The sequence below is a fragment of the Equus caballus genome, chromosome X (genome assembly GCF_041296265.1).
Source record: "Equus caballus isolate H_3958 breed thoroughbred chromosome X, TB-T2T, whole genome shotgun sequence".
Classification (NCBI taxonomy): Eukaryota; Metazoa; Chordata; class Mammalia; order Perissodactyla; family Equidae; genus Equus; species Equus caballus.
Window position 1 is genome coordinate 144,575,327 of NC_091715.1, and position 28,000 is coordinate 144,603,326.

Genomic DNA, 28,000 nt, shown 5'->3' on the forward strand with positions numbered 1-28,000 from the left:
GGGCACCAGCACCTCTGAGTGTTTGGTCACCGGGTCACAAGAGGGTGAGAGGGCATAGAGAGAAGAGCAGCACTGAATGCCAGAGACTTTAATCTTTTTCAAGCCTCATGTCTGCAAATGGTGTGGAAGGGTCATGAGAAAGGGAAGTGCAAGGCAGGTGGGTGTCCCCTACCTCTCACTGGGCTGCTGGGGATGGAAGAAGAAAGGGAGAGCTGAGAAGTGGCTGTCTGGGGAGGGCTGGCTGGACACCGTCCACTCCTGGAAGGCGGGAGAAGCTGGTAAACCTAGGCCCTTTAAGGCCCATCTGAGAGAGGCTTGGAGTCCTTGGAATACAGTCTCCATCTGGAGGGGACCCAGGCCTGCCAGTCCATGGCGGGGATGGTGTGCCACTTCTGCCAGGCCAGGGCCCCAAGCCCGATCAGCAGGAGCGTGGTGCACGTGCGCAGGCGTGAATTCACCAGCGGCAAGGGACAGGCACACATGGTGGAGACGAACACCAAGAGGATGGTGACCAGTGTGAGGAGCAGGCTCACAAATCGGAGCATGAACCCCTGGGGATGGCTCCTGAGGCTCTCCGTCATTTCCAGTTGAGTCACCTGCTGTAGCGTTTCAAGCTTGGATATACGGCTCTTGAAAGTCTCCACGACCTCCTGTAGGTGACAAAAGCACACGCCCTCACCAGAGGTCAGAAGGGAAGTGCGGTCATTTACCTGCATTCCCGAGGGTGCACAGCAAATGCTGGTGAACTGGAGATTTAGGAGGAAGTCGAGAACCTAGAGCAAATGTCCTGGGAGGGGCCCTGTGTCCAGCGACAGCGAAGGTCTGATCGGACTTGGCTACACTCCCTCATCCAGTGTGGTGGGAGACTGAGAACCTGGCCAGGAGAGCTGACCGAGGACAGGCGTAGGGTCTGAGGGTGTGGAAGAGGATGAAGCTAACTATCACAGGGGAAGGAAACTCTTTACCCATGCTTGCTAACCCAAGGTCAGAAGCAAGGGTTCCCAGAGGGCGCTCCCCACACTAGCAGCAGCTCCTGGGGACTTGTCAGCACATCCCCAGCCCCTGGTAGTTCTGATGCACCCTTAAATATGAGAACCACAGCGCCCAAGTTCTCAGAGCTGCCAAGCTGCATCGGGCGAAGTGCAGCAGGAACATCCAGACTGGACCCCAGCAGCTCTGAGAAAAACGTGTGAGGCTCTGTCTCCTTCCTTGGCTTGAGGAGGTCTCAGAAAGGACTTGCTCATCCTTTGATTCTTATCCCTCCATCCTCCTCATTGGCCATTTCTCAGCAAGCTCCCCGGGAGGTTCTTACCCATATCTCCTTGGCTCTCTCGAAGGAGAGGTAGGCCATTCTCTCTTCGGTGCAGGCCAGGTTCTGTTTGAGGCGGTAAATCTCATCCAGGTGCCCCTGCAAGTGGTCATTCACCTGTTCTTCCATTGACGCTTGTCTTGGGAGCAAAAGAGAAAGTAATACTCCTGAGTACCCTGCCCAGAGCTCGTGCTGGCAGTGAGTGGTCCTACGTCCAGACTAGACTTGGGTTCAGATTCCACCTTCCTCCTCTCTCCCCAAACTCCAGTCAAGCCCTGCCTCCTCCTCCACATCTGCCTGAGAACACCCCAAATGCACATCAGCCCCCACACACTGATATTCATATATCTTTTATATATAGTTACTCTTTTATAACAGCTTTACAAACAGTGGTAGACTAGAAGTTGTAGAAATCAAAATCTAAACTATCCGTGTATGCTATTAAATTCCATATATATGCCCAGTGCCAGTATTTGGCATGCAGTAGTTACTCCATAAAGATCTGTTGATTATAGGGATGGAGCAGTCATAAAAGACCACATAGTACATGATTCCATTTATATGAAAGGTCCAGAAGAGGCAAATCCATAGAGACAGAAAGGAGATGAGTGGGTGCTGGGGCTGGGGGGTGGGGGGTGGGGAGTGACTGCTTATGGGCATTCGGTTTCCTTTTGGAGTGATGATGATGTTCTGGAATGAGATACAGGTGGTGGTCGCACGGCTCCATGAAAATACTAAAAACCACTGAATTGTACACTTTAAATGGGTGAATTTTATGGGATGTGAATTATATCTCAATAAAGCTGTTATTAAAACAAAAACAAAAAATTGGATTGTGGTAATGGTTGCGTAACAGTAAATTTACTAAAGATCATGGAAACGTACAGTTAAAATGGTGCATTTTATGGCATGTAAGTTCTATCTCAGTAGAGCTGTTAAAAAACTCAAGCAAAACATCACACCCTGTTGTTTATAGCTATGTATGTAAGTAGGAAAAGTGTGACACCATGCATGGGAAAGCTATGTGCCCAAGGAGGAGAGTGAGGTGGGCGAGAGGGGGATGGGACTGGGGGTAATGAGAGAGTTTCAAACGCATCTTTTAAAGTTTTATTTCTTAAAATAATAAGATTGGGGGCCGGCCCCATGGTATAGTGGTTAAGTTCAGGACACTCTGCTTTTGCAGCCTGGGTTCACAGGTTCGGATCCCAGGTGCAGACCTACACCACTCGTCAGCCATGTTGTGGCGGCAACCCACATATAAAGTGGAGGAAGACTGGCACAGATGTTAGCTCAGGGCTAATCTTCCTCAAGCAAAAAACAGAGGAGGGTTGGCAACAGATGTTAGCTCAGGGCTAATCTTCCTCAGCAAAAAAAAAATTAAAATAAAATAAAAAAACTAAGATTGGAAGCAAATACAGTAAATGTTAAGATATGAGAAAGCTAGGGGTGGGTATACAGTGTTAATTATGTTATTCTCCACATTGTCCCTGGGTTTGGAGTATTTCATAACTTTAAAAAACTCTGAGGTTCCTCATTTGGGCACCAGGATGGGCCAAAAGGTCAGAGGCCAGGTGGCTTCTAGCACTGTCATTTAGGGAAGAGCGAGGGAGGCTTGACCCAAGCAGGGGCAGTGGTGACGCTGGAGAAGAGGAAAGGTGCTGCAGCGCACTGGGGACACAGAATGGCTGGGGGATCCTATGTTCTCTGTGGCGCTGGTGTGCACGAGAGCATAACCAATGGTGCTATGGCAAAGACAGGGAATGCGAGGTGAGGAGGTCAATTTGGTCTTGCTTTGAGGACTTCACCCACACCTACATGGAGATGTCCCCCAGGCAGCTAATCAGCTGAACACCCATCTGTTGAAAGCCAATTCATCAAGAGCCAGTTCATAACAGCATTTGAATATTCCATTAGTTTCAAGGAATATGCCATTAGTCTCTGCCCTGTTCCCTGCTGAGAAGAGAGTGGTCTGCCAATGTGGCACAGGCTACCGCCCACAGAGAGGGCGAGACTGCAGGGTGTCCACCCCGAAAGTAGATTCCTCATGACTGTCTTTCCATTCACATGAAGGATCTAGCCACAAGAACACTCAAGATATTAACTATGTTCAAGCATACATTCATGATTCACAAATATGAAGTCAACAAGAATATTCTTCACTAACATATTTATAAGAATTTATGAATACATTCTTAAATGTATTCGAGTAGATTGTTGAATAAGATGATGTTAATTCCTAAAGATATTCTCTTAGTCTCTCCTTCTCCCTGGCCCCCAGCCTCCTTGCCCTCTGGCAGCAGCGTCCTGGCTGCAACGTGACTGACTCTCCTCCCTATCCCTCCATTGGTCAACGAGCCCTCTCTGTCCAGTTCCTACAGTCGCAGAGGCAAATGGACCACCCTGGAAAATATTCTTACAAAGAAAAAATGATGACCAGTCAACCAAAATGCCCCCCAAATCTTCCTACACTGTTAAGGCTGCCCTCTCCAATACAAATTGTCCTAAACTTTATTGTTGCTGCAAAAGAGTATATTCTTATCATATCTGAGGATTGGTTTTTGGCAAAGTGAGGTAGAACCTAATAGCCTGCAACTTGGAGAAGTCCAAGGTGGAGAAATAGATGTAGGGGGATCAGGCAGGGACAGAGGAGCTCCTCCTGAACAAATGTGCAGGCCCTAATTGCAATCACACACGTCCTTCTGAGAGAGGCAGAGGGAGCTTTTACACACGGAGGAGAAGGCTATGTGAAGACAGAGCAGAGACATGCAGATGCTGGCCTTGAAGACTGGAGTGATGCAGCCACAAGCTAAGGAAGCTAGAAGCCACGAGAAACCGGAAGAAGCCAGGAATGGATTCTCCCCTGGAGCCTCCAGAGGGAGCAACACCCTGACTTTGGCCAAGTAAAACTGATTCCAGACTCTGACCTCCTGAACTACGAGAGAAGAAATTTCCATTGTTTGAAGCCACCAAGTTTGGGGTAATCTGTTGGGCAGCCATAGGAAACTCCTCCAGGGTGCTACTGGCATCTTGTGGGTAGAGACCAGGGATGCTACTAAATATCCTATAATGTACAGGATGGCCCCCACAACAGAGAATGATCTTGTCCAAAATGTCAATAGTGTTGAGGTTGAGAAAACCCGGGCTAGGATGACACAATTTGGAGCTTAGCGCCCACAAAGTTGTGGCTGAATTTAAGAGGCTGAAATTTCAAAGACTGACCATACCAAGTATTGGCAAGAGTGTGGAGCAGCTGGAACAGCCATATGCTCCTGGTAGGAATGTAAAATGGTACGACCATGTTAGAAAACAGTTTGACAGTTTAAAAGTTCTACATACATCTACCCTATTATCCAGCAATTCCACATATGAAAGCATATGTTCACAAAAAGACTTGTACGAGAACATTCATAGCACCTTTATTCATAACAGCCTCAAGTGGCAGCAGACAAATGGGTAAACAAACTGTGGTGCATCCACACAATGGAACCGTGCTGAGCAAGGAGGGAACTGCTCCTATACACAATTTGGATCAATCTCAAAATAATTACACTGGGTAAAAGAAGCCAGACACAAAGGACTACATACCGTATGATTCTATTTACATGAAATATCCAGAACACATAAATCCAGAGAGACAGAAAGCAGACTGGCGGTTACCAGAGGCTGGGGGAGGGCGAATGGGGAGTGATGGGGTCTCCTTTGGGAGTGATGAAAATTATCTGGAACTAGACAGAGGTGATGGTTGCACAACATTGTGAATGCACCCAATACCAATAAATTGTACACTTTAAGATAGATAATTTTATGGTTTTTGAATTTCATCTTAATTTAAAAAAAAAAAAAAAGCCCTCTTGAAACCAAACGGGCTTACCTGTGAGGAGCATCACAGGACTTTTCAGTTTGAAATCTCAATTTGTGGTGCACCAGAGGAGACATGACAATCACAGGCACCTAGGTGGTGACTACACAGGTGTGAAAACTGGGTGACGCATCATCGAGTTGAACACATATGTCACGTGCCCTTTTCTATGTCTGCATCTAGCTCACATAAAGGTTTTTTTAAAAAGATTTGAAGGACATGACATCTTTTTAAAAATGTAATGAATTCTTGTGTCTCTTTCGCCTAGCTTAGGAAGCCACAAGGCGAGGCCAGGACGTGTTGACATGCTCTCAGGTGTGCACTTCCCAGTTGCGTGGCTGGTTTGTGCCTCTCTGAGACTCCACTGCCCCATCTGTAAAGTGGGTGTCTGTCTGAATGCTACAGGTGAACAATGCTACATGCTCCCTCTGGTCACTGCTATTACGTGAAGTCATCTTCAGCCCGTTCTCCATTTCTCCTGGTAAATCTGGGTCCTACAGACCTGCTTTTTTGCTTTTAACGTATATTAATCAGGGTAGGCTAACTGCTGTGGCCAAGAATCAGAAAATCTCAGAGGCTGAACACAGAGTTTAGTTCACACTCCTGTCATAGTCCGATGAGGGGGTGGGGGGCTGGCTCAGAAGTGCAAGCCTGTAGAACTCACACAGAGTCTGGGGGAAGGAAGGTCACCCTGCTCCTCTGCCCAGTTAGGAGATTCTGACTTGCTAAGAAAGGGGTTAAGAGCTTACCATAGCACAACAGTGCCGCTGGCCTGGGCAGCAAGGAAACATATGAGGATATGTGTAAATGCCACTGAGCCCTGGTCTTGCTTTATACAAATCTGACCTTGGAAATGTTATTTCAACAAAGGAGTTTTTAAGAGTCTCAAGATTTTAGATTTGGTGGCTGTGTCCTACGAAAATCACTTCCAAAAAGAAAGTTGTAATTCTGATTGGTTATCTTACTTGACAGTGGGTTGCCCTGTAATACTCTTTCCCTACCCTTTATGGATTTGTCAAGCAGTGTAAATGTGGGTAAGATTTCCCTGTAGAAACAGAAGACGGTTGATTCCCACTTGCCTCTTCCCCCCCAGTTCTTACTTTCATGAAAATGCTGAGAATCTTGGCTCTTCTAAGCCAGTTCCTCCCTCCCAGCTGGGCTGTTGGAAGGATTACTAATGCAAGTGCCCAACGTGACAGCCTGCAGTGGTCGGGAGGGAGCATGGCACCCTCAGGGCCCATGGGACCCCGAGAAGGGGCCAAACAGGAATGGAGGGGGTCCTTGGAGAGACTGAGTTTGGCTTTTGCCTTTTTTTTCTATTGGTGGCCCTGAGTCTTGTCTTGGATGAAAATAAAATCGACCCACCACACAGTGGGGAGAAAGCATTCCCCAAAAGGCAGCCGTTTTCAGAACAAATATCCTCTATGGGACCTTGTGCCCCAGCTCAGCCATGAGCAGAGATGAGGGCATTAGGGCTGGCAAGGGGACTCCAGTCCTGCCTCACACGTCATTCCAGCCGAGAGGGACTGGCAGGCTGCCTCCCCGACTGATGATGGGTGCCTGCTGGGCTCACTGCCACCACAGCTGTCTCCTGCCACCCCAGTCAGAGTGGCAGCTGCAGGGAGCGCCTGGCGGGACCCCAAGCTGGAGCCTCGTTTTCCAGCAGAAGGCCAGGCAGTTGTGCAGCACGGGACGAGCCCTCTCCACTGTGGGGTCCAGTCGCCAAGAGGAACATTGAGCTGCTTCTCCCCACCTCCACCTCCCCTAACTCTCCAAGCCCGAGTCCTGGCTCCCCTTCCCCCTCCTACAGACAGTCCTGGGGGCTGTGCCCAGAGCCAAGGTGGCAGAAGGGGCTCTGCCTCACCTGCATCTCTCCTCCTGAAGGGACTCCAGCGACACCTGCAGGTCTGTCAGATACCTCTCTTTCAGGCTCCGATAGGACACCTGGAAGCTGAGGTGGAACTTCTTGACTTCTTTCAGTTCTTCCTCCATCTTCTGCAACAGCAGGCTTTGCTGCTGAGCCACACGCTTTGTCTCTGAGGATTTCCCCCGCTGCAAGGCCAGGAAGCGACTCTCCAGAGGGAAGTGTCTGACGATGTCAGGCAGGTTGCTGGACAGGCAGTCTTCCCTACCCGACTTGGAGGACTCCAAAAATGGGGCCTCCTTGCTGGGCTGCTCGCAGTTGTCCAGGCTGCTTTCTGCCTTCAGCACTAAGCCCTTGGGTCTGCAGCCCTCCTCCAGCTCCTGCAGCTGCTGGTGACACTGGCGAAGCCTTCGCTCGATTTGGGCAATGGTGGCAGAGGCACGCTGGTTCACCTTCTCGAAGGCCTGCCGGATGTGGGGGGCTTGGTGCCGGTCAGCTTTGGACACCAGCTTGAGGTAGCCCATGGTGTTCTCGTCCCTATTGGCCTTCTCCACTCTCAGCTGCTCTGAGAGGTAGAGGATGCGGTGCTTGACACTCTCCTGTAAGTTCCGGGCCAGCTCCCCATCTGAGAGGCTGGAGTGGCCACTGGGGCCATCCTCACTGGATGACAGAGACCTGCATGAGGGCACACTGGATGGGAGGGTTGCACTTGGGCTCTTGGTGTATTCCGCCTGCATTGGGAAACAAATAAGAAATCACAAAACAGGTACTTCTGTGAGCTGCAAACAGTCGAAGAATTGGACATGTTATTGCTTTGCTCTATAAAAATACTTCTACGTATGTGCAGATACTTACATATGCAAGATTTGTGTATTTGAGATGGGCCCAACACAGACTGGAGAAGGTGAGTTCATCTTCCAGGCCCCTCTCCCTCCTTTTCAGCACCCAACTCCTTGCTCTACAGGTGTACCTCACTACAACCCCCAGATGGCTAGAATCCCCCTTCTACACCTGCCCTGTCCGTTCTTGGACTTCTCTTCCAAGGATTACCCACTGTGGGTCTCATTTTATAAAGAATTGTTCTTGTAAAACATGGAGTAAAATTCCCATTAACCCATATGGCTTGCTGTATTGCTACTGTCAGGCAGATAGAAGAGGTAGGCAGGGAGATTTGCATCCTAACAGGCTCATTCCTTAATCCAATCATTCATTCAACACATATTTCCTGAGCACCCACCATGTGGTATAGAAGTCAGATATATTCCTTGCTCTCATAGAGCTGACAGTCCAGAGTGGAAAATTCTATTGTCACACAAACAAATGAGCCTCTCACATGGTGAAGGATAATGGAACACCGCCTTCAAGACAGAACCCAGTTCAAATCCTCACTCTACCACTCTGAGACCTTGGGCAAATTAATAAACCACTTGGAGGGGCAGTTTTCTTATCTCTAAAATAAACATGGCCATAGCAGTATAGCTGGGGCACGGCAGACCAGGGCAGAGTGGATGGTGATGAGCTAGGAGAAGTAGGTGTGGTCAGAGCAGGGGGACTCTCTGTTCTGTTTCTGTTTTTTAATTCTAAGCGCCTTTATGACCATTTTTGATCTGAAAATGCTTTCCCAGTGGCAAATCAGGAGTGAAGCCATTGTAACAGATAGCTTGGTTTTGTGTCTTTTACTGTATGCAAATTATACCTCAACTTAAAAAAATGCAATGTGATAGCACTATGCACCCAGCAGACTGGCAAAACTTAGACTAACAGTAATAAATGTCAGCAAGGATATGAAGCAACAGGAACTCTTAATCACTCCTGGTGGGAGAGTAATTAGTACAAGCACTTTGGAAAAGCATTTGGTAATATCATAAAGTTGAAGACGTGTATACCAAATGGCCCAGCAACTGCATTCTTAGGTATATCCTTGGGGGACAGGTACTCTAATGTTTCTAATAGGCAACTGCTAGAAACAACCCACCTGCCCATCAATAGTAGAATGTGTAAGTGAAGTGTAACATATTCAACATTACACTACTATACAGCAATGAACTACAGCCTTGAAAATATGAATGAACAAGCATAAAGCTGAACAAAAGAAGTCAAACACAGAAGAATCCCTACTATATATGGTTCCATTCATAAAAAGTTCAAAAGTGGGCAAAATGAAATGATGTTTAGGAATACATACACAGTCAGTAAAGCTATAAAGAAAAGTATAAACATCAGGAAAGTGGTTCTCCCTAGGGTGGGAGAAGGGGATTGTGATTGAGAGAGACACATCAAGGCTGGGGTGCTTGATCTGGGTAGTAGTTAAACGTATGTTCACCTTATCATTATTTCCTAAACTGTATGTTGATGTTTTCTGCACCTTTATGTACATATGCCAGATTTCACAATTTTTAAAAGCTTTAAAATGTTCAATAAGTAGACTTAATAGCAGATTAGAAAAGGCTGGAGAATTAGTAAATTGTAAAACAGAGCTAAAGAAAGCATCCAGAATGCAACACTGAGGCACAAAGAAATAGAAAATTTGAAAAACAGAAGATATGGAAGATAGAGTGAGAAAGTCTAAAAGAAACCTAATTGCCATGCCACAGGGAGAAAACAAAATGAAGCAGCAGCAAGATTTTAAGAGATAGTAGTCACTAAGACTTTCCAGAACTGATGAAAGACACAAATCCGCAAATTCAAGAAGCCAAATAAATCCCAAACAGGAAAAACAGAAACAGATCCACAACTATACACAAGACCTTAAGAGTAGCCAGATTAAAAAAGCTGATTACCAAGCCAGCCCTAATGGCCTAGAGGTTAAAGTTCGGCGCTCACTGCTTTGGCAGCCTGGGTTCATTTCCCAGTGGCAGAACCACACCACCTGTCTGTCAGTTGCCATGCTGTGGCAGCAGCTCAAATAGAAGAATTAGAACAACTTACAACTAGGATATACAACCATGTACTGGGGCTTTGGGGAGGAAAAAAAAAAAGGAAGATTGGCAACAGATGTCAGCTCAGGGCTTTCCCTGCAAAAAAAAAAAAAAGCTGATTACCTTTAAAACCATGACTCTTAGACTGAAAGCTGACTTCTCAATGGCATCAGCAAAATCCAGAAGAGAGCTGAATAATATCTTCAATATGCTGAGAAAATAACTGTTGGAGAAAAAAAATAGGTCACATTCAAAGAATCAGAAATCAGAATGTCTTCAGATTTCAGCACAGCACTGGGAACTAGAAAACAACGAAGTAATACCTTCCAAATTTGAGGAAAAAAACGATTTTCCAACCTAGAATTCTATACCCAAACTGTCAATTGTGAGGTTAAAGACATTTTCCAACATGAAAGTACTCAAATAGTTTACCTCCTCTGTCTTCTTTCTCTGGAAGTTACTAGAGAACGTGCACCACCAAAAGCAGAGAACCCAAGAAAGAGGTAGAGATGGGATCTATGAAACAGGGGCCCCAAACTAAAAGAGAGGCCAATGCAACCTCCAGAGGATGGAAGGGGAGCCCAGGCTGGTGGCTGGGCAGGTGGTCTGGAGGGTAAGTCAAAAGGCTCCAGGAGAGAGCGCTCCAAGGGAATGAAATGAATGGAATGCCAGACATCTTTGACCAGCTGGAGAGGAGATGCAGACAGTTGGGGGAAGTGCTGCCCCATGACAAGTAGTAGAGAACAAGCAACACAGGGATAGGGGAAGACAAGTGTTAACTCTATGGAAAACAACATGTCAGGGGAGAAAGGAAAAGTCATCAGGGTGATGACTCAGTTGTAACTAGTGTTTCCATGTACTTGATAATGTGAACACCAAGGAATGCTCTAACCCAAATCCTTGTATACTGTACTGGAAGGATGGCAGGGCCGGGGGGCAGGGGGCAGTGAAAGAGATATATCATCACCTTTTATAATGAGAAGTCAATAGGTAATTCCTAAAATATAAAAAATAAAGAAATAGCACTATAACTTTACTTAGAGAATTAGAGGTAAATGCCAAAAGAAACAGCTAAAAAGGGTTGCAAATGGTCAATTCTGGAGAGTGGACGAGTGGGTGGGTGGAAGCCAGGGATTGCTATTTTTTGTAATAAACCTTTTAGAACCATTTTAACTCTTCAGACCAGGGGTCGGCAAACGATGGCCTGGTTTTGTACAAGTGTAAGCTAAGAATGGGTTTTACATTTTTAAACGGTTGAACAAATCAGAAGAATATTTTGTGACGTGAAAATTATTGAGACTCAAGTTTCCATGTTCATAAACAAAGTGCAACTGGCACACAGCCTCACTCACTCATTTACATATTGTCTATGGCTGAGTTTGTGCCACAACCATGGCCAAGTCAAGCAGTTGCAACAGGAACCAATGTGGCTTCAAATATTTACTAACTGGACCTTTACAGAAAAAGTTTGCTGATCCCTGCTTTAAACTATGTTCATATATACCACTGATAAATGAAAGAAGTAAATAATTGTTTAAAAAGGAAGTGGGAAATAGGAAAAATTAAAATTTGCTAAAGACTTGTTCTATTGGGGAATTTTACAGATATCGTATAAAACTCAAAACTGAGAGAATATGTTGGTGACAAAAATTTAAAATTTAAAAATTAAAAATTTCTGGCCACGAAAAAAAAGCCAGGTACATAACATCCAAATAACCAAGGGGAGGAAAAAAATGGAACTCAATTAATCCAAATGAAGGAAAGGAAGAACAAACAGACAAGATAGCAGGGTAAATAAAAAATATAAAATAGGACGCCAATAAGATGTGATTATCAACGGCTATATACCATGTTCTTGAGGAGAAACACTGTAAATATGTCAGCCCTCTACATATTAACTTATCAATCCAATGAAATCCCAATAAAACCCAGTGGGAATGTCTTATGAATCTTAAATGAGCTGATTCCAAAATTCATTTGGAAGAGAAAATGCCAAAGAACAGTTAAGAAATTTTTGAAGAAGAGTAATAAATATGGTCTTGGGACAATTGGCTTTTGAAAAAAATTTAGGGGCCGCCCAGTGGAGCAGCGGTTAAGTGCTCATGTTCTGCTTCAGCGGCCGGGGATTGGCCGGTTCGGATCCCGGGTGCGGACATGGCACAGCTTGGTAAGCCATGCTGTGGCAGGCGTCCTACATATAATGTAGAGGAAGATGGGCATGGATGTTAGCTCAGGGCCAGTCTTCCTCAGCAAAAAGAGGAGGATTGGCAGTAGTTAGCTCAGGGTAATCTTCCTCAAAGAAAAAGAAAAAAATTTAGAGCACCATCTTCCATCATATACAATAATAAAGTCAAGACAGACTAAAGAAGTGAAACGATAAAAGTACTGGAAGGAATAATAGGAAAGTTTTTATAATCTTTGTGTGGAAAAGACTTTTCTAAACAAGACTCAAACCAAAATGCCATAAAGGAAAAGATTTACATATTTAACTACTTAAAAAATGTTTTTAAACTTTCTTATGGAGAAACAAGCATAAAGTTAAAAAGAAGCAGCATTTAGGCTTTGGTTCAAATGCTGCAGCTTAAAGCATCTCCGTTAACATTTTTACTCTTTTTTTAAAGATTGGCACCTGAGCTAACATCTGTTGCCAATCTTCCCCTTTTTTTTTTCTTCTCCCCAAGGCCTCCCAGTACATAGTTGTATATTCTAGTTGTAGGTCCCTCTGGTTGTGGCGTGTGGGACGCCGCCTCAGCATGGCTTCATGAGCGGTGCTAGGTCCGCGCCCAGGATCTGAACCGGCGAACCCTGGGCCGCAGAAGCGGAGCCCGACCACTAGGCCACGGCCACGGCGCCGGCCCCCTCCGTTAACATTTTTAAAAAGCAACAGATTGAGAAGAAAAGATTTGCAATATCGCTAATAGATAAAACGTTAATCAATATAACAACTCCTACGAATCGGGAAGCTAAAAGCAAATAATCCAATATAAAACAGTAAAGGATAACAAGACACAAAAAGGACGAACTCCATCCGATGGCAATAAACACGGAAATGCGCAACTGCAGGGAACGCGGCGGACGTAACTCGGAGCAAGGATGAAAGACAGTTTGCTCACCCATCCCAGGCCGCACAGGCAACAGGCGGAGCGGCTGGGCGGCTGCGGGGCAGCGAGAGCTCGCCCTCGGCGGGCAGCAGGCGGCCGCAGACGCCCGCCCGGTCGGGGGAGCAGTCACCTGTAGTCTCCGCGCCCGTCGTCCGCGCACGTCCCCTTTAAGCGAGTCAGAACGCGGGCGCCTAGCCGTATTCAGGGGCACTTGGGGGCTTTCAGGAGCTCGGCAGTTTTGACCTAAAGTGCTCCCCAGCGGGTGACCTTAGGGTACAGTGTTGTGAGATGGTGCCACTGGGAGCCATGCTGGTTCCTGGAAGACCATCTCGAAGTCAGAGGGACGAGCTCTTTCGGACTACACTGTGGCCTCGGAGATGGGGCCTTTCAGACGGAAAGTCAATGGGAGCCCCCTCAGGTCAGGCTCCCCAGGAGAAGCTGCACACTAGCGTTGGGCTAGTGCCATCTCAACAGTCACACTGTGCTTGCCGCACAGAAGATTCTAGAAAGAGAAAAGAGGTCCGCGCAGAGACACCTTACGTCCCAGGACCCTCAGTCCCCCTCGTCTGCTGAGAAACCCCCCTGGGGGCTGGGTTGCCATAGGTGGCAGGGGAGGGCATCAGCAAACTAAAATTCCAGCGTGGCTTTTGTTATAGCGCGATAAAATGCGTAAAATGTAAACCTTACCATTGTAACTCTTTTCAAGTACGTGAATGGGTCACCTTTACTACATTCACTACGTTGTGCAACCACCACCACATCTAGTTCTTAAACTTTTTTATCATCCCCAGAGTAGACCCTGGACCCACGCGCAAAGGTACCATGTTTGAATTGATACGACAAAACAAGGTGTAACGAAATTAAATTGTTTCGAATGATGGCCAACATGCAAGTGCTAAGTATTCAAAATCCTTTGAATTGGGAGCGGCGCGCGACGGTTACGTTACGTCACGTTACGTCATGTTACGTCACGTCACGTCACGTCACGTCACGCCCCCCTCCCCCCGTGGAGCACTCCGCGGCGCTTGCTCCTCAGACGCCAACGCGGTCGCAGCCATGGCTGACTCCAAGTTGAGCGTTGCGATGGCTGAGGAAACCAAGCCTGACGCGAAGACCGTGCAGGTGCTCCAGGACATGGCCAATCGCCTGCGCATCCAGTCTATCAGGGCCGCGTGCGCCTCGAGCTCCGGGTAAGGCATCCTCGTCGAAGCCCACGTGGCGCCGAGCGACGGGCTCAGCGGCGACAGCGGCGTGAGGTGAAGGGAGCCATCGGGGGCCGAGTGGACTCGGTCATAGGCCGTGTTTCCAGCTGTCGGGGCTCGGCTGCCTGCCCCAGACGCCAGCCCGGCGCGCCGCCGCTGCCCTGCATGGCCGACGGGCCACGTGCTCGGGCGGCCGCCGGAGCTGGCGTCCCGGCCGGCCGTCAGGGCTTCTCCCGTTAGCAGCGAGGAGCGCAGAGCCGAGGCGGGCGGGCGTGGGGGCGCGGAGCGGGCCTCCGGTCGCCGCCGGCCTTGCTGTGTAAGCGTTGGTCGGCGTGGAGGGGTCCCGAGCTCCAGGCTGTGGCGTTGGAAGAAGTAGAGTCGCAGACAAAGCGGTCGGCGAGTAAGAAGCGATCCGACAGCGGCTGCCGGGCCGCGAGCGTTGGCCGGAGGAGTGTTGTCTCCCCGTCCATCAGGGTTTTGGTCGGCAGTTTTCTCCTAAGCTGTTTGTGCGGTTTTGGTAACAAGGGCGGCGCTGGCCTCCGAGTGTTTCGAAGTGTTCCCTTCAGGGTTTTTTTGTAGAATGGCCCTGAGCTAACGTCTGTTGCCAGTCTGGTTTTTTTCCCTTTTCTTCTCCCCAAAGCCCCCGAGTACACAGTTGTGTTTTGTAGTTGTGGGTCCTTCTGTCTCTGCCCTGTGGGACGTGGTCTGACGAGCGGCGCCGTGTCCGCGCCCGGGATCCGAACCGGCGAGAGCCCAGGCCGCCGACGCGGAGCGCGCGAACTCAACCCCTCGGCCGCGGGCCGGCCCCTGCCCTTCAGTTTTTTGGAAGAGTTTGAAGAGAATTGGTGTTAATTCTTTGACTGTTTGATGGGCTTCAGCAGTGAAGCCATTGGGTCCAGAGTTTTTCTTTGTTAGGGAGGTTTTTGACTACTGATTCAATCTCCTTGTTAGTTACGAGTTTGTTCAGACTTTCTACATGATTCAGTCTTCTTCGGTTTTCTGTTTCTAGAAATTTCTAAGTTAATCGATTTATTGGTGTACAGTTGTTTTCAGTACTTTATAGTCCTTTTTATTTCTGTGGAATCAATAATGTTCTTATTTTCATTTCTGAAATGAAGTTAGTAATTTTAAATGTCTTAGTAAATTTAGTAATTTCTTTTGTACTTAATCTAGCTAAATTTTTAATTTTAATATTTTCAAAGAATTGACTTTTTTTCATTGATTTTTCTCCATTGTTTTCCTAGTTTCTGTTTTACTGATTTCTACGCTAATCTTTTTTTTTCAGATAGCTTTGAGTTCTCTTTTTTAGTTCATAAGTTGTAAAGTTAGGTTTTTGATTGTCAATCTTTTTTTTTTTTTTTTTTGAGGAAGATCAGCCCTGAGCTAACTACTGCCAGTCCTCCTCTTTTTGCTGAGGAAGACTGGCCCTGAGCTAACATCCGTGCCCATCTTCCTCTACTTTATATGTGGGATGCCTACCACAACATGGCTTGCCAAACAGTGCCATGTCCGCATCCGGGATCCGAACCGATGAACCCCGGGCCGCTGAAGCAGAACGTGCGCTGTGCCACTGGGTGGCCCCCAATCTTTCTTTTTTAATGTAACTGTTGATAACTATAAATTTTATTCTTAGCACTCCTTTTGCTGCGTCCCGTAAATTTTAACGTGTTGTCTTTTTGCTTGCATTTGCCTCTATTTTTTAATTTCTTTTGTGATTTTTTCTTTGATTTATTGGTTGTTTGAGCATGTTGTTTAGTTTCCACAAATGTGTGAATTTTTTCTAACTTAATCCTCTTATGGTCAGATGATAAAATGCTTTGTGTAATACATGTCTTTTTGAATTTTGTCTTCCAGCCTGGGCTATGACAGTAAAAGGACAGTTTAGATGAGTTTAAGACCTGAATATTTTTAGGTTTTTTTTTTACACTTTCATTTTGCTCCCTTCGCCTTCAAAATTAATAATGGTTTTGTATTTTCTCAAGGGATCTCTAACAGTCTTTAAATCCAAATCGTCCACTTAGGGGGTGCTTGCAAGGCAAGAGGCTTGTCTGAGTTTTCTATATTGTGCAACTTGAAAGGAGAGATTATTAATAAACATGAACTGGGTCTAAAATCTTACTCTTCTGACTATTGGGGCAGGGCTCTAGGGCGTTGATTTTCTCCTCTGCCCTGTCCTCTCCTCCCTCCTCCCCTTGTTAATGAAGGCCTGGCTGTACTTGGGTGTGGGTCGCTTTCTAAGAGCAGTGCTTATTTTGGCCTTCAGTAACTGCCTCATGAGAAGCTTCTTGGTCTCACTATTTACTCCTAAAAGAAATTCACTTTAGGTAGTAGAATGGGATTTTGCTGGTGTTTCTTTCTTTTATTTTTGGTGAAGAAGATTGTCCCTGAGCTAACATCTGTGCCAATCTTCCTCTCTTTTGTATGTGGGATGCTGCCATATCATGGCTTGATGAGCAGTGTGTAGGTCTCCACCCAGGATCTGAACCAGTGAACCCTGGGCCACCAAAGCAGAGCCTGCAAACTTAACTACACCACTGGGCTGACCCCTCTCTTTTGTTTAGCATCTTTTTTTTTTTTTTGGAGTTTTACTGAGATGTAACTAACATACCGCACTGTATGAGTTTAAGGTGTGCAGCATAATTTGACTTACATTGTGAGATGATTACTACGGTAAGTTTAGTTAACATCTGTTAGCTCATATAAAACAAAACAAAAAATGTTTTTTTCATTGTGATGAGAACTCTTAGGATCTACTTTTTAAACAACTTTCCTACATTGCATACAGCGGTGTTAACTATAGTCATCTTGTTGTACATTTCATCCCTAGTACCTGAGTGAGATGATACAGTATTTTGTTTTTCTCTGAGTTATTTCACTTAGCATAATGCTCTCAGGGTCTATTCATGTTGACACAAATGGCAGGATTTCCTTCTTTTTGTTGGCTGAATAATATTCCATTGTATCTATGTACTACAACTTCTTTATCCATTCATCCGTTGGTGGACACTTAGGTTGTTTTCATGTCTTGGCTATTGTGAATAATGCTGCACCCAACATGGGGGTGCAGGTAACTCTTCAAGATCCTGATTTAATTTCCTTTAGACGTGTTCCCAGAAGTGGAATTACTGGATCCTATGGTAGATCTATTTTTCGTATTTTGAGGATCCTCCATACCATTTTCCATGGTGGCTGTACCAGTTTACAATCCCACCACCAGTGCACAAGGGTTTCCTTTTCATCTTTGCCAGCATTAGTTATTTCTTGTCTTTTTGATAATAGCCATTCTAAGAGGTGTGAGGTGATATCTCATTGTGGTTTTGATTTGCATATCCCTGATGATTAATGATGTTGACATCTTTTCATGGACCTGTTGGCCGTTCATATATCTTTGGGAAAATGTCTACTCAGGTCTTTTGCCCATTTTTAATTGGATTAGTTGGTTTTTATGCTATTGAGTTGTGTGAGTTCTTATTTGTTTTGGATATTAACCTTGTATCAGATATATGGTTTGCAAATACTTTTTTCTGTTCCGTGTGTTTTTTATTTTGTTGATGGTTTTCTTTGCTGTGCCGAGGGCATTTTAGTTTGATGTGATCCCACTTGTTTATTTTTTATTTTGTTATTTGTGCTTTAGATGACATATCCAAAAAATCATTACCAAGACTTATGTCAAGGAGCCTTTTTCCTGTGTTTTCTTCTAGCAATTTTATGGTTTCAGGTCTTATATTTAAGTCTTAATCCATTTCAGGTTAATTTTTGTGAGCGGTGTAAGATACAGGTCTAGTTTTTTTTTCTTACATGTGGATTTCCAGTTATTCCAGCACCATTTATTGAAGAGACTGTCGTTTCTCCATTAAGTATTCTTGGCTCCCTTGTCAAGTATTATTTGACCATATATACATGGGTTTATTTCTGCTTTGTGACATTTCTGATTAATGGGATCACAGATAAATTCAGACAAGTAGAAGAATATTCAGGTGCTTACAGAGTGATCAGGTGAACTTGCCCCAAGTTCATAGGTGCTCCATTGATAGAAGGGGACTGGTCTTGGAGATCTTACTCTCCACAGGAAGAGAGGTTGTGAGGTTACTGGACCGTAAAGCATCCTTAAAAGCTATGAACTTGGGGGTCGGCCAAGTAGTTAAGTGCCCACGTTCTGCTTTGATGGTCCGGGGTTCGCTGGTTCGGATCCCAGGTGCAGACATGGCACTGCTTGGCAAGCCATGCTGTGGTAGGCGTCCCACATATAAATTAGAGGAAGATGGGCATGGATGTTAGCTCAGAGCCAGCCTTCCTCAGCAAAAAGAGGAGGATTGGCAGATGTTAGCTCGGGGCTAATCTTTCTCAAATAAATAAATAAATAAATAAAAGATATTTTAAAAAGCTATGAGCTTGGAGGCAGTGGCCCTGCATCCTTTTCCCTTGGCTGGATTCTTCAGGCCTGGGAGAAATGATTGCTGCTTTCAGTCGGAGGAGACCATGTGCTGAAAGCGCTTCTCATGCACCGTGTCCCTGGTGAGTCACTTGCCTGTGAGAAACGATCTGTGCTGTATCTGCCTTTCAGCCACCCCACATCGTGCAGCAGTGCTGCTGAGATCATGGCCGTGCTGTTCTTCCACACCATGAGGTATAAACAGGCGGACCCGGACGACCCGGACAATGACCGATTCGTCCTCTCCAAGGTAAGCCGGCACGGGAGCCCACGGCCTGCTCCAGATGCTCAGTTTTTAAACTCCTTTTAAAAGCCACCATGTAGCGGGGCTGGCCCCGTGGCCGAGTGGTTAAGTTCGCGCGCTGCGCTGCAGGTGGCCCAGTGTTTCGTTAGTTCGAATCCTGGGCGCGGACATGGCACTGCTCGTCATACCACGCTGAGGCAGCGTCCCACATGCCACAACTAGAGGAACCCACAACGAAGAATACACAACTATGTACCGGGGGGCTTTGGGGAGAAAAAGGAAAAAATAAAATCTTTAAAAAAAAAAAAAAAAAAAAAAAAAAGCCACCATGTAGCAACAAGGCCTGAAATGGGCTCTGCTTATCCTTTTTATTCTTAGTTCCTTGCCTCATGTCTTAGTGTGTTCGGGCTGCTTTAACAAAATACCACAGACTGCGTAGCTTATAAACAATGTAAATTTATTTCTCACAGTTCTGGAGCCTGGAAGTCCAAGATCAAGGCACCAGCACGGTCACGTTCTGCTGAGGGCTCTTTTCCTGGTCACAGACTTCTCAATGTACCCTCACATGGCAGAAGGAGAAGTGATCTCTCTGGGGTATCTTTCTAAGGGCACTAGTCCCATTCTTGAGGGTTCTGCCTTCGTGACCTAATCACCACCCAAAGACTGCCCACCTCCTAATAATATCACCGTGGGTGTTAGGTTTGCAACCTGTGGATTTTGGGGGGACACAAACATTCAGAGCATAGCACCTCATAAAGATCTAAAAGGTATTCTAGTGAGGACTCTGTGGCGGGAAAGAGGACGTGTGGCAACTAGCCTCTCTTCCTTTCCTTTGGTGGTGCCCCACTGTACCCCATCTAGCACTAAAGCCTCCCTTGGCAAAGTCCTACTGCTCTCATCGTCTGCCACCTGAGTAAAGGCAGGCAACATTAGCAGATCCGATTTGCTGGGCTCGAGGAAAATTGGGTTTGATTTGGAGGGACATCCCACCCCTGTCAGTCATCTTTCTCTTGCATTTCTCTGCAGATCTGACCTGGTACCAATGGGGGACTTTTTTTTTTTTTTTTTAAGATTTTTAAATTTTTCTTTTTCCTCCCAAAGCCCCCCCAGGACATAGTTGTGTATTTTTAGTTGTGGGTCTTTCTAGTTGTGTCATGTGGGACGCCGTCTTAGCATGGCCTGACGAGCAGTGCCATGTCTGCGCCCAGGACTCAAACTGGCGAAACCCTGGGCCACCGAAGTGGAGCACGTGAACTTAACCACTCGGCCACAGGGTCAGCCCCCGGGGACTTTGTTTTGACTAGATATGGTACCAAGTACCTAATGACACCGGGAAACAGGAAGAAAAAGGAATGTAAAAGCAAGGTTGATCTAGAAGAGTGTGCAGCTCTTTTGATACTGTTGGAAAGCTTGCTGGGTCTTGAGCAAATCACTTAAAATTCATCTACTAGAGCCCCATGTACAAACAGAAGCCCTAGATCCCGGCAGTGAGAAGTAGTTTAAAGACAAAGTAAGAATACAGGTGTGGCTGATGTACCTGGGGTTGTAGTTATGACCTTTGTCTTGGTGTCTGAAACGTAATCTCAAATGAGGTTTGGCACAAGATAAATAAAATGTGAGAGTGCGTATAGAAAAAGATGAAGCAAAAGGGGTCCATTAGTAATAGTTGATGAATGTAGGTGAAGAGTGTGTGAGACTTCATTGTACTGTTCTTAGAACTGATAAGCCTGAACTTTTAAAATTATTTATTTATTTATTTATTTTGAGGAAGATTAGCCCCGAGCTAACATTTGCTGCCAATCCTCCTCTTTTTGCTGACGAAGACTGGCCCTGAGCTAACATCCATGCCCATCTTCCTCTATTTTATATGTGGAACGCCTACCACAGCATGGCTTGCCAAGTGGTGCTAGGTCCACACCTGGGATCCGAACTGGTGAACCCCGGGCTGCCGAAGTTGAACATTCGAACTTAACCACTGTGCCACCAGGCCGGCCCCTAGCCTGAACTTTTTCACAATAAAAATTGAATAAAGGGGCTGGCCCTGTGGTGTACTGGTTAAGTTCACGATCTCCGCTTCAGCGGTGCAGGGTTCACAGGTTTGGATCCTGGGTGCAGACCTACACCCCACTTATCAAGCCATGCTGTGGAGGCATTCCACATACAAAGTAGAGGAAGACTGGCACAGATGTTAGCTCAGGGACAATGTTCCTCAAGTGAAAAGAGGAAGATTGGCAACAGGTGTTAGGTCAGGGCCAATCTTGCTCACCCAAAAAAAAAAATTTGCATAATTATGGGTGTATAAATACAGTATGAGTGTTCAGATCTCTGGTTTAAAAAAAGGGTAGATACCTAGACTATCCAATAACCACTGCTGTCATAGAATAGGAGTTTTGGCCTTAGAGAGATAAAGGGGCTTTCTGACATGGGCACTGTTCAGCTGCCAAAATTTATGTGTTTATCAGATGTAAGCAGCAGATAGAATTGGAAGAAAAGAGAACACACACAGGCGTGTAGGCCATCTTGGCTTTGGTTGGGAATGGAGTGAATAGACTCATTACAGGCAGAGGAGCCAGAGTCTTCACAATCGGTGCTCCCAGGGCACAAGTGTCTTAACACAGACAACTACATTAGGAGGCTGACTGCCAAGGCCTGGTGACATCGCTGACTGAGGTGTTTGTATTCTCTTAGAGCTCTCATGGTGCTGAAGGCTTGGGGGGGGCCTTGTGGTCCCCTATACCCACACCCAGGTCTTTGTTTTTGTTTTATCAGTTCTTTTGTTTTCTCCAGCCAAGCAGTCCTGGGAGGAAACCAGAAGGCCTTTTTGTAAACTTGTTCTTGAAGCACACTTTGTGCCCAACAAAGATGAGAAGTACCACCTGGAAGAGAAGTCTCTTTCTGGGTGCCTGTAGCACCTTGTACGCATCTTTAGTTTAGCCCTTGACCCTCTCAGTTGTGTCTCCCCCACAGCAGGAGGGTTCTTGGAGAAGAGAAGGGAACCCATGTGAGGGTGCTTTCCCCATGCCAGGCAGCGTGCTGGCGCCCTGCCAGTCTTCTCAGTCAGTTCTACAGCTTCCTGCTGCCTGAGGGGTGTTCTCATCTCCAGAAACCTTTAGGAGGTGGGCTCACTTACCCCCTGCTTTAAAGCTGGGGGAAGTGGAATTGGTCTGAGTGCAAAGCCCAGGCTAAGTCCAAGGGCACACAGGGCAATTGGGAGCCAGAGTTTATTACAGGAGTAAGGTAGGAGCGATGGGGAGGAAGATGGAGCTAGAGATGTCATCAAGAGAGGCTTCATTGGGACGGTTCTGTGGGGCCAGACATGCAAAATGAGAGGGAGTCTCTGGGAGCACAAAGCACAGGGAGAAAGCTAGGGAAGGTCAAGAGCTCCTGGAGGAGTAGGGTGGAGCAGGGCGGAAGAGGGATCAGCGACTAACGAGTACCATTCACCCATCCATGGTACTGAAAGTACACAACGGTCTCCTTGAATGGAGCTGACATTTGAATGGAGGAGGGGGCAGACAAGAAATAAACCTGTAAATAGCATATCACGTGGGGCTGAGCATACTGAATCCAAGGGAATTGGAGGATTAGGGAGTACTAGTTGAAAGAGATGGTCCAGGAAGGCTTTGATGCTGATGTTTGAGCAGACTTGCAAGGGGTGACGGAGTGAGCTTTGCATCTATTTAGGCATGAGCACTGGCCACTCGGGAGGGGGAGCTGCAAGTGCTAAAGCCTTGAGGCAGACATGTGCCCAGTGTGTTCATAGGGAAGCAAGGAAGCCAGGACACCCGGAATGGTGGGGAGGGACAGTAATAGGTGATGGGAGCCAGTGTGGACAGGCTGGTATAAAAACTTGGATTCTGCTTGGCACAAGATGGCAAGACTTTGGACAGTTCTTCACATAGAGTGATGAACCGGCTTAGGTTTTTTTTTTTTTTTTTTTTTAAGATTTCATTTTTTTCCTTTTTCTCCCCAAAGCCCCCCGGTACATAGTTGTACATTCTTAGTTGTGGGTCCTTCCAGTTGTGGCATGTGGGACACCGCCTCAGCGTGGCTCAATGAGCGGTGCCATGTCTGCGCCCAGGATTCGAACCAACGAAACACTGGGCCGCCTGCAGCAGAGCACTTGAACTTAACCACTCGGCTACGGGGCTGGCCCCCGGATTAGGTTTTAACAGGCTTCCCCTGGCGGCTGTGTTGAAAATGGCTATGGGGGAAGCAAGGAGGCTATTGCAATGTTGGAGGCAAGAGATGTTTGTGGCCAGGCCAGGATGGTGGCATTGGAAGTGTTGAATAAGTTCATTGTGTCTTTGGAAGCTTGAGAGTGGCCCCTTTGTGCAGCAGCCCTTTTGCACAGCCCTATGGCCCTCAGAGGGCCACATTCTCTCCATGGGACGATGAAGCCTTGTGCGTGTAAACAGGATGAGGGGAGAGGTGGAGTGGTGGTGGAAAGTGATTTGTTTCTAGTATCTGGATAACCACCTCTAAAATCTCAGTTGACCTGAGTTTTAGGAACCAGAGAAAACGCAATGTTCTTCAGTGTTTCTGGTTTCTATTGAAGAGCTCATACTTTCCAAAAAACATTGAACATCTGGTTTGTGCATGGCTGGATAAAAGGCCTTGTGAAAATGGCAAGGCTCATGCTTAACATTTTCTGCTTTGGTGTTGGGCTTTGTTGAGGCTGTTGTGTGGACGAGAAGCCTCCCTCCTTTATGTTCCCAAAGCTTCAATCTCCCTTGCCACGCTACGCTGCGTAGGTTACCTATGGCTCCCCTGTCTTTGTGATGTTGATTTGACACTCTGGGTTCATGTGGGTGTGATGAAGAGGAATTCAGCCCACAGGGTGGGAGATGCCATTCAAGGAGCAGTCTGTGCTTTGTGCCGGAAGTTGGCCTGATACTCGTGTCCTGCAGGTGCTCCTGGGTTCATTTGGTCCCTTTTCTTACAGAGACTGTCGTTTGTTGATGTGGCAACCGGATGGCTCGGGCAAGGACTGGGGGCCGCGTGCGGGATGGCGTATACTGGCAAGTACTTTGATAAGGCCAGGTAAGGTGCTTACCCAGAAACCGTTTAACTGTCCCCACCCTACTTCCCAGGCACTTCAGTTTTATTTATGACTTATTAGTTTGGGAAGACAGTGAATGTTTTCAAAGTTTAGGTTACCAAATGTTCAAGCAGTAAAGAAATTGTGTTTCTGGAAACTCGTCTAGCATCTCTGTTTGGGTTCTCAGTGCTACCTGCAGTATAGAAATCGGTTTAGGGGCCGGCCCGGTGGTGCAGTGGTTAAGTACGCACATTCCACTTCGGCAGCCCGGGGTTCGCCGGTTGAGATCCCGGGTGCAGAAATGGCACCGCTTGGCACGCCATGCCGGGGTAGGCATCCCACATATAAAGTAGAGGAAGATGGGCATGGATGTTAGCTCAGGGCCAGTCTTCCTCAGCAAAAAGAGGAGGATTGACAGCAGTTAGCTCAGGGCTAATCTTCCTTAAAAAAAAAAATCGGTTTATTAGGTCTTTTCTAAGATGTATTCTTGTTTTCCATCTCTTAGTGAGCTTCATTATAGAATGAATGGAGGTGCATTTGCCTTTGCCTTGGGGACCCGTAAATATTAATAATCAAAGGTCTCTTTTTCTGGAGTGGTTTCACCTGAGGACAGGCAGATCCGTGCCTTCCAGGGGTGTGTGCCCAGCTGCTGCTGATGTGGGAGCAAGGCAAGGGGGGGGGAGTGCAGGGCCCAGGGATGGCCATGGTGGCACACACATTCTACTCCCACAATCCCCGAGCATGCTGAGTGTGGAGCCCCTCAATCCCTGGTTTCAACCCTGTGGCCCTTCTGAAGGCACTTCATTGTGCTTCCTCTACTGCTCATATTGCTGCCCTGCTCCCGTTCCCATAAGTCTGTTGACGTTTCTCCTCTCTTGTTATTGCCTCTATTAGTCCCTGTCTTGCAGTTAATCCCTTTTTTTAACTTTCGCTTAGAGCACTTTTGTGGGGTCTAAGTTGTGTTTTATTGGTGTAAATGCTTCGTGTTTCTGCTGTGGAGGAGTTTACTATTTACAACAGAACATGTGCTCCTGAGGTGGAATGTTTTGATTGTTATGATTATTGTAAATAAATTTGTAAAATTAGGAATAGAAGGTGGCATTGCTTAAAACGGAGCTTGCCAAGAAACTGTGTATATAAATGTTGTTTGGATGCTTAAGGGAGCTGCTTTCTCCCCATCCCCTCTTGTTTGTTGAGCCAAGAGAAATGGCAAAAGAACCTAGAAATAGCCTGAACAGCCAGAAGGAGAAAACTAGTGAAAGGTGAGGCCCATCTTGTGAGGCTCAAGCTTTTCAAGCTTCATTTGCTCAGCTGTTGAGTTCGAACAGAGTCAAGGAGGAAAATGGTCTTAGGAACCTACTAATCAGAAGCAGCTGCTTCAGTCTGTTCTCCTCTTTCTCTCCATGAATATATTTGCTCAAGTGGCCCAGAAGAGCCCCAAGCAGGGTCCTAACCTCTCTTGGCTTGTCTCAGCTACCGGGTGTTCTGCCTCTTGGGAGATGGCGAGTTCTCGGAAGGCTCCGTCTGGGAGGCGTTGGCCTTCGCTTCCCACTACAGTCTGGACAATCTTGTGGCCGTCTTCGACGTGAACCGCCTGGGCCACAGTGGCACCTTGCCCCTTGAGAACTGCATAGACGTCTATCAGAAGCGCTGCGAAGCCTTTGGGTAACTGTGTCCTGTTTCATGTCACCTTCTTTCTACCCCACTCCCTCTTCACCTTGTAACCTGGCCGCCTCCTTGGTTGACAGGTGGAATACTTATGTGGTAGATGGCCGTGATGTGGAGGCGCTGTGCCAAGTGTTCTGGCAGGCAGCTCAGGTGAAGAACAAGCCCACTGCTGTGGTTGCCAAGACCTTCAAGGGCCGGGGTATTCCAAGTAAGCAAACATTTCTTTTCTGCCTGGGGTTATATTAAAAACATTTGTCTGCACAGCAGATGAGGTGGAAGGAGGCTCAGGCTGGCTGGGCAGACGACTTTAGTGCACAGTGGTCACGTCTATAATATGTGCTGGAGGCTCTTGTTCTTCTTGGCCCTTATAGATAGCAGGTCTGGTTAGGGTGGGAAGGGAAGCCCAGGCCCCCAGCAAGTGAGCAGTGATTTTCTGCACGCACAAGGGAATAGCTGGGAGGGTAGTCCACTTAGAGGAGTGGCAGGGGGTGATCTCCACGGGAGTGCACAGTGTGGGGGTTGCTCTGTGTGTGAGCAGATCTGTACATAAGGATGTGCACACACACACAGGGCTCACCTGTGCCCATGCACAACCTGGGAGAACACACAGACAACTGATAAAGTAAAGTGGTACCTCTGGGAAGGGAGCTGTGGGACTGAGGGTCAGGGAAGGAGGGGCTTTGAAAGTCTTAACTCCTTGTAGATTTCTAAGCTGACATCTGAAGTCAATCATCTCAAGTATAAATAGTTGCAAACGGTTTGATTCCTGGTGTGTTTTAATAATGACATTTTAGAATAAAACTGTTCTTTGACTCCTCCCCAAAATATGGTCTTACTCTCTGGTACCCCAAGTTCAGTAAATGACGACTTGACTGATTTGCTCCTGGCAGAAACCTGGGTTATCATCCTTGCCTCCCCCTCTCCCTTATATGCTCCTACACACGCCCTCAGTCTGTCATCAACTCTGATTGATTCTGCCCCCAATAGTATATCTCAGATCTGTTCACTCCTCCGTCTTTCCTGCCCAGGTCCCCATCATCTCTCCCTAACTGCGGTCTCCCCAAGCCAGTTTCCGTGCAGCTGCCATGGTGATCTTTCTATAACGCAGATCTGATCAGTCACCTCCCCACTCCAAACCCTTCAGGGGTTTCCTATCTTGCTTTGGACAAAACTCAGACTCCTTATACCACAGTATCCTCCATGGTCCTCCCTGCCTGTCTCTCTAGCCTCATCTCCCTCACTCACCCCTCCATTCACCAGCACGTCAGCCGGCAGCCCTTCAAGAGCCTCTGGACCTTTGTTCAAACTGTCCTCTGGGACTGCAATACCATCTCAGGCTCCTGGTGCCAGGTTTTTACTCCTGTGAGTCCTCGGCTGACATCTTTTCCGTCCGGATGTCTTTCAGATGACCTAATCAAATACAGGCCTACCATGGAGATAGTGCCGGTTCAGTTCCAGACCACTGTAATAAAGCAAGTCACATGACGTTTTTAGTTTCCCAGTACATATAAAAGTTATGTTTATACCATACTATAGTCTATTAAGTGTGCAGTAGCATTGTCTAAAAACACAGTATACATATCTTAATTAAAAAATAGTTTATTGCTAAAAAATGCTAACCATTATCTGAGCCTTCAGGAATGTCTTTTATTCATTTGGTTGCAGACGTTGAGGATGCAGAAAATTGGCATGGAAAGCCAATGCCAAAAGAAAGAGCAGATGCAATTATCAAACTAATTGAGAGCCAGATTGAGACCAACCAGAATCTCGAACCAAAACCGCCTATTGAAGACTCGCCTCAAATCACCATCACGGATATAGAAATGACCTCTCCACCTGCTTACAAAGATGGTGACAAGGTAGGCAAACTGCTTTGTTTTGTGTTTTTCTTAAGTACACAGGACTCTTCAGTTACTCTGATCTCCATGGGTGAACCAATTACTAGATGGTGTGACCTTTAAAGTTATAAGCAATAAAGCTAGATTTATCTTCTCTTACTATTTCTGATATCTGTTCTTTGATTTCAAATTTAACTTAGGTCTGAATTTTCTTATCAGTCAGTCCCTACTTATTAGCACCCAGTGCTGTGTAGCTTTTCCTTGCTTCTTAAATTTAGTTTGTGGTTTGGCAGTCGACTGTGCATGAAATGGCCACAATTCTGTGACTACCCTAAGGACGGGGGCCTGACTGGGCTGATCTTTTGAACTTAACTCCCTGGATTACACAAGGAAGCAAGCCAATTCTTCAAAAAGGAAGCAAATTAGGCATGAAATCCTGAACATAAAGCCTTTCTGTTATCATTTTTGTATCCTACCTTCTGGTATTTTGCAGCAGACCCAAAATAGGCAGGGTCTTCAGGACC

At 46.5% G+C, this 28,000-nt stretch overlaps 2 protein-coding genes across 2 annotated transcripts in view; one reads left to right on the plus strand and one right to left on the minus strand.

The window, feature by feature from the left end:
• Positions 1 to 71: 71 nt before the first annotated feature.
• On the minus strand, positions 72 to 27,999 carry TEX28 (testis expressed 28). Its single transcript, XM_001494321.5, has 6 exons — positions 27,953 to 27,999; positions 26,884 to 27,100; positions 10,074 to 10,173; positions 7,033 to 7,763; positions 1,313 to 1,448; positions 72 to 650 (listed from the first exon to the last, which is right to left on the minus strand). Exons 2-6 carry the CDS (start codon positions 26,889 to 26,891, stop codon positions 294 to 296), a joined length of 1,332 nt encoding a protein of 443 aa, XP_001494371.4. The 5' UTR covers positions 26,892 to 27,100; positions 27,953 to 27,999; the 3' UTR covers positions 72 to 293.
• TKTL1 (transketolase like 1) overlaps positions 14,008 to 28,000 on the plus strand; it is a 31,715-nt gene continuing 17,722 nt past the window's right edge. The window contains exons 1-6 of the mRNA XM_001494382.5: positions 14,008 to 14,241; positions 18,818 to 18,935; positions 23,875 to 23,972; positions 25,444 to 25,635; positions 25,719 to 25,846; positions 27,304 to 27,497. Of these exons, the coding sequence (XP_001494432.2) occupies positions 14,012 to 14,241; positions 18,818 to 18,935; positions 23,875 to 23,972; positions 25,444 to 25,635; positions 25,719 to 25,846; positions 27,304 to 27,497 (960 nt within the window). The 5' untranslated portion in view covers positions 14,008 to 14,011. The remainder of the gene's footprint in view (positions 14,242 to 18,817; positions 18,936 to 23,874; positions 23,973 to 25,443; positions 25,636 to 25,718; positions 25,847 to 27,303; positions 27,498 to 28,000) is intronic.

Excerpts from the sequence above, each read along its gene's own strand:
- TEX28 (XM_001494321.5), bottom strand. Across the intron at positions 1,449-7,032 it reads CTTCAGGAGGAGAGATGCAG|ACAAGCGTCAATGGAAGAAC; the intron begins GTGAGGCAGAGC and ends TTTGCTCCCAAG. Across the intron at positions 651-1,312 it reads AGAGAGCCAAGGAGATATGG|GAGGTCGTGGAGACTTTCAA; the intron begins GTAAGAACCTCC and ends TGTCACCTACAG.